The sequence below is a fragment of the Mytilus edulis genome, chromosome 1, assembly GCF_963676685.1.
Source record: "Mytilus edulis chromosome 1, xbMytEdul2.2, whole genome shotgun sequence".
In the NCBI taxonomy this organism is placed as follows: Eukaryota; Metazoa; Mollusca; class Bivalvia; order Mytilida; family Mytilidae; genus Mytilus; species Mytilus edulis.
In genome coordinates this window covers 95,445,415-95,451,900 of record NC_092344.1, presented here as the reverse complement: position 1 = coordinate 95,451,900, position 6,486 = coordinate 95,445,415, and the positions used below count along the sequence as shown (strand labels likewise).

The window sequence follows — 6,486 nt, the reverse complement described above, 5'->3', positions numbered from 1 at the left end:
CTCATTTAATGATTTACTAAAATTATGAGGTATAAAATACATACATTTCGTACATTTTGCATTGATAATGTTCATTTGCATTGATAAAGTTCAATTGCATTGAGACGCTTAAATTACATTCACAAAATAAATTCTTCCCCATTGACAAACAACACTATTGCATTGATCAAGTTGGTAATATTTCTATTGATTATATACATTTGCATTGAATAAATAAAGTTCATCTGCAATGATAATGTTCATTCACATTGAAATTTAGATATTTTACATTAAACTTATTAAGTTCATTTGCATTTCAATTTGGATAATTTACATTATAATATTTAAATCATGTTCATTGAAATTTAGATCATTTGCATTGATATTAAAATCATTTACATTATATTCAAATCCTATTGAAATTTAGATCATTTAAACGAAAAAGTTCATATTCAAATTGATATTTATAAAGATCATTTGTATTGATACTGTTAATTAAACATTTATACATAAAGTAGCAATAGTATACTTTACTTTTCCACACAATAGTGACAATATTTGAAGTTTCCAATTAATTTTTTTAAAGTGTGTTAGATTAATTTGCTTAGTCATATAGGGTTAAGTAAAAGCGCAAATATAACACTGACCTTTATTAACTAGAGTAAATAAAGTGAAGGCTAAGTTATTATTCGGTTAATACTGGAACGACTCGGTTATTATTTTGATTGCAAAATCGCTAATGATTCTTTTATGTTGGGTTATTTACACAGATTAATGACGCAAATTACTTTTAAATGCGAAGTACCTTTGTACTGTAAAATATCCTTTACTTTACACCCTTAATTGATATTGTCTATAAATACAATAACCCCAAATAATAACTACTGTTTAGCGATCTGTACTGAGAAAAGTTTAAATGTTTTATAGTGAAACCCATTTTGTATAGAAAGAAGAAAAACTAGGGTTATCAAACAGTCATTTCGAGTATCTGATTATTGGCTTCAATGTTTTATTACACAAAAGTTCTGAGCTAAGCTACACACAGCCACATGCTGTTACGGCTATATTTGGTATTCGTGTTTCTTGAACTTTGTCGCCATCAAAATACAATATTGACTGTGGTCTATATGAAATTGGTGCACAACATGGCGTCAGCGCATCCATTTGCTTCTCTGTTGCTTTTGTCCAACGGTATTCTTGTATCAAACTGGTATGATTTGTTGTCATGGCATAACGGGCTGAAATGAAATAATAATAGATTATAGTTGCCTCAAATTTAACTTTTCACTAGAATGGTTATTTGTTAAAGCTTGAAAACGTTAACAAAGGCAAACATAGAAGAAACTATTGTTTACAGAAGAAGACACGGAATACACTTTACAAAATGGTGCTTTGGTGGGGTTTTTTTTGCTGTGTGGGATGTAAAAGTACACTGCCACGTCTGGTCAGAATGGGGCACTAAATCAAAAGCTTCGTGTAGAGAGTGGCATCTGCACGTTAACGACAGTTCTCTTTTCAGTAGTACCAGGTTAATAAAAAATCATTCATGAAAGATATACTAGTATAATATTTTTTTTTTTAATTTTTATATGAAATAAGTAGCGAAAACTCGCAAGTAAAGAATTCTTTGTACGCGACATGTTAACTGCGGATGGTTTTCGTCGGATAATACAGGGTTATGGTAGAGCAACACTTCAACTTATGTATACGTCATCATACATTTATTAAACCCAACAATATCAGATCTGCAACAATGAGGTCGATTTTTTATTTTCCCACAGCAGGATTCGAACCCAAGCTTCTTACATATATAGTGATAGAAAGTCGTCAAGTAATCTTACCATGACAGCTTCCTGTACAAAAATTAGCCTGTATGGACTGAGGGTGTGCAATGGAATCCCAGCCAATGTCTCTAAAATTTACTGTAAATGGCATTAAGCAGCATTCTGTTGATGTATCTGTACATTCGTTGTTAAAACTTCTTTTTGCCCGTGCGTGTGATTTACGTGTTGTCACCACTAAAAATGGACGGGAATCTGCTTTTGTACTGTAAATAGTTCTGTAGTTTTTACGTTGACAATCTTTACATATTACTGCCATCCCATGATTCAACCTTGGTTTTAACAACCATTTCATTGCAGTCTTTGTGACATCAATTTTCAGCCATCCATACTTTTGAGTTGTTTCATACCTTTCAACAAGATTTTTTATTCGCAAATTATTTTTTCGTCTTTTGGTTTCTTCTAGTTCGGAAACAACGTATGTCGTCATATAATGATCGTTATGGTTGAATAGTTTATATATCCACAGCTGAACTGACTGTACTTCTGATGGATCAACTCGTCCCCGAAGGTCAAAGTAATAGCATCCGGCAGACCTCTTCTTGAAGCACCTGTGTGTTACTGAAATCATAGAGAGATCTTTTAAATGATGATCAGAATAAAAAAAAAAGGAAACAATAAGTAAAACCCCTTCGCAAGATTGATGAACAAGGAAGTATAAAGTTATCGATGTGTATAAACTAGGGCGATTAACTCGCAATCTGGAAAAATAAAGTTTTGAACTTTTATGTTAAGTTTGTCAGTTTGCAGCCCAGTTTACACAGCAATAAGATGACATCAAGAAAATTTTCAGTTTCATCTTTTTTTGAGAACCACATAAATCCATGCATGTGTATCGTTAATAAACATATCACAACGAAATCAACATAGAGTACTGTTAAATAGTAACGAAAGAAGTGTCAGCAACATTACCTATCGAATAGTAAACCAGGGAGGAAAATCTAACGGACCTATCACGTTCAAGTATTTATAGATCTGTAAATAATATACGAATTATAGATCTGTAAATAATATACGAATTGTCAAATGCATATATAGGAACACTGGCTAAAATAATAATATGTACTAATAATATGAAATTACGGTATATATATTTCAAAGGGTCACTATAAGAGACCTATTTTAATCATCCAGAAAAGCGATTCGGACGCAATAAATTATTAAACGTGTTGTTTTATATTTTTACATCACGGGGTCGATACCTCTGCTGGTGGACTATCAGTCCCCGAGGGTATCATCAGCTCAGTAGTCAGTGCTTCGGTACTGACATGATTAAACAAACTTTACTAAAATTGTCCGTTTATAAATTTTGAAATTATTATGAAACTAAGGTTTCAACTCCCTCAGGCAAAGTTGGCTTTAGATGAATTTGGCTATTTATTTTAGGTATTTTTAACATATAGCTCTTCGACGATTTTCGGTACTTATACATCTTCGGATTTCAAATGTTTGGCTTTGAGCGTTCCTGATGAAGGTAAATCCAGAAAAGCGCTTCGGACGCAATAAATTATTAAACGTGTTGTTTTATAATTTTAACATTCATTTTATTTACATAACTTTAGAAAAATTTACAACTATTTGCATTTAAGCTCTATGTTATAGTTGTAATTACAGTAGTCATGTTGGAAAGACGACACGGGCTGCTAAGATGAGCTAAAAACGGAGTTAATTCGATCATCATCAAGGACATCGGGTTTTTAAATAACTTAACACGGAAATCTTCATGATCTAACCTCGAACTTTATTTGCACTTGAAACGATTAAATTAGGTTTAAAAATTAATACAAGTTTAGCCTCGTTTCCCATTTCTTCGTGGCTGTTCCAATTATTAAAGGTTTGTTAAGAGCTGAGACCAAATCAAAATGCATTAAGCACCAACCATTTATCTTTGGTGGGCATTTTTGAAATAAATTGTTTGCTTCTAAATTTCTTGAGAAAAAAAATGTGTAAGAAAACGAAGTAAAAAAAACAGTAAGTTTCCTTTGAGCTAAAGGAAAAACATTAATAGTTTCATGAATATTTTTTATTCCTGCATGTCATCAGAAAAAAATCGCAAAAACGAGAAACCGCAATAGCGAAAGGCGAATGGAATTCAGTCACATTATCGCCAAGTTGTCCATTATTATCCAATCAGATTGAAGATTAGAGATACGAGATAGTTGACAATAGTGGTGATACGAGATAGTTGACAATAGTGGTACGTGATTGGCAAACACAAAAACAAGATCGAGAAATCAAGAAATTACTTTAATCTCCCGTTTCCGGTTTCACGTTTTTGTACTTTAGAATTGGCGTTTTCGCGCTTTAGATTTCACGTTTTCGCTCAAACATTTCGTATTTTCGATATTGCGAAAAAGGACGCATTTAAGATTTATCTGCTTTTCATGCATCGTCTTCCACTTTAAAGTTGTAGGTTTGGATACGTAAACGCTCATAGATGATTATGTATGTTTCAATTATTTTGGGCTGTTTTCTATTGGAATAGGAAAATTGATGATCTCCAGGTACACATATCCTCTAAAACGAAATTCTGCAACAACTTCTCGATATTAAGGGGAGACTTATCTTTTACAAACAGCATGATTGCTTCAAACAATTTTAGGTGGGGGCTGTCATATGACTTATTACGAAATCGGTTAAAAAACACGAATATAACTAGGTTGTAAAAAAGTCCGAGACATCACATGAAATTGTACTTTACTACTGATAATGTATAGGTTTTAGAAAGTCTGCACATAAGTTAACGAACCAAAATGTGGCATATATCGATAAGTAACTTATCGACTTAAAAATAATTCAGAAATGTCACCTGGACATGGCTGCTTTTCCCTAATGATCATAAGTTTACTATAGCCAACCTTCAAAAACTCGACATGGTGCGAGCAAAACATGAGGGGCATTTGCTGTGCTATGATTTAGTAGAAAGACCATAAAATTGGCTAAAATTTTATTTCAAACTTTATTTACCACAAGGGTTGACCTCAGTGGTATCGAAGTTTGTTCATCCTTTTACTTTCAATTTCTCCCACTTTGCTTAAGTGAGATGAAAAGTACGCAGTCATGTCATGTCAGAACAGATATATAAAATATTATGCATCGTGAGGGTTCAATGCCGTGTTCTCACATACGTTAAAGAAGCCTTGCAACCACTCTCAGAGTGGTCAGTACGGGGCTTTTACTATAACCTATTTTTTTCAGTTGCAGCGAAAATTTTCCACCCTTTATTATAGATCCTACCAATAAGAACTTACTAAATGTATCCATTGTTAAAATGTTCTCGTCATGAACAATGCTTGACTTATTTGCCACTGGACGGTTAACAATTTCAATCATTCGTTTCAAATAACATTTGATGAGCTATAGAACACTTGTAATATAAAGACAGCCAAAAGAAATCAATATTTGTTCGATTTGTATCATTATATTGGATTTCCTGCGTAATAAACAAGTGTTTATATATATGTTGCAAAAACAAATCATTATGAATGATAAGTAAATAAACGTAAAATATCTGAGAAAGTGATTATTGACTTACCATCTGTTCCAACAATAAATTTACGAACAGTTTTAGCATAAAAGTGAGAAGTTCTTCTGTAACTTTCATCATTACTGGTGGCAAAAAATACCTTTTGTATCTCATCCATAGGGAGTTGTGGCATAGGTTCGCGTAGTTTAAGTGGAAACGACAATCGAAGTTTTGCCAGAAGTTGTTCCTTTATCTCTTCTAAATGTCTGCTTTTGACTAAATCCTGAATTTGCTTTGACTTCACAAAGGGTTTCATCGTTGTACTATCCGTATCGTTTATGTGTTTTGTTTCTGAATCTATGATCGGAGGAAAATTTTCAGGAAGAGTTACATTTTCGGGAGGTAGTCCACCCCCAGTGTCATTTATGTTATTTTCCTGGATTTTTTTATCGCTTTTGTTTTCTGAATCAACATCTTGGACATACACGGCTGCGTTTACTGCATGTTCGACTTCCTTTTGGGAATTTTGTTCCGTAGAATCATCTTGTTGATTTTCTCCTGATGTCAGTCTTGGGGAAGAAAATGCACATCCGACAATAGCAGTAAAATACACTGTACAAACGCACATTACTGTGTGTCCCATTTTTAATTTTGCGGTTAAATTATAAATTAAACTGAATTAAACCGCAAGTTTCAATATTATATCTACTGTTAGTTTTTAAAGAAGGTTAAGCAGTGTCAATAGCGATTTGCTTGAATGCACATGTGGGGAACTGGGGGTGTGTCAATCTAAGCCAATGAATTTAAGCATACTCGAAAACCCGCTACATATATATATATAACTGTAAACTTATGAATTGCATCATATATTTACAGTGACGCTTATTTACTGAACTCAGGAAAACTGCTGATGATGCAATTACACGCTACGATCAGCAGTGCACCCTTAGAGAGCGCAAGTAGTAAACAATCTGGAAAATCCGAGATTAACTTTATTCTTTGTTAATAAATCTTTTCAATTATAAAACCTTGACCTAATCCAGGATAATCGAATAACAAAGTAATTCACAAAATATGCCTTTGTCATCAATTTATAACTTAGGGGGGATGTTATTTAACCGGAAGAAGCGACGATTTTGTATTAACTTTTTTTCTGTTTTAATAGAGGGTATAATTATTATATTAATTTTAAAAAAACTA

The 6,486-nt window shown here is 32.9% G+C and overlaps 1 protein-coding gene across 1 annotated transcript; it reads right to left on the bottom strand.

Annotated features, from left to right (window-relative positions):
- Positions 1 to 6,274, bottom strand: LOC139495768 (growth/differentiation factor 8-like). Its single transcript, XM_071284151.1, has 3 exons — positions 5,356 to 6,274; positions 1,821 to 2,381; positions 1 to 1,217 (listed from the first exon to the last, which is right to left on the bottom strand). The coding sequence occupies exons 1-3, from the start codon at positions 5,927 to 5,929 to the stop codon at positions 1,015 to 1,017; spliced, it is 1,338 nt and encodes a 445-aa protein (XP_071140252.1). The 5' UTR covers positions 5,930 to 6,274; the 3' UTR covers positions 1 to 1,014.
- Between the last annotated feature and the right edge of the window lie 212 nt (positions 6,275 to 6,486).

Bases quoted from the DNA above. Each gene is read 5' to 3' on its own strand.
- LOC139495768 (XM_071284151.1), bottom strand. From the start codon at position 5,929: ATGGGACACACAGTAATGTGCGTTTGTACAGTGTATTTTACTGCTATT. The intron at 2,382-5,355 runs GTAAGTCAATAA...CTATGATTTCAG, and splicing joins ATTTATTGTTGGAACAGATG to TAACACACAGGTGCTTCAAG. The intron at 1,218-1,820 runs GTAAGATTACTT...ATTTCATTTCAG, and splicing joins TTGTACAGGAAGCTGTCATG to CCCGTTATGCCATGACAACA.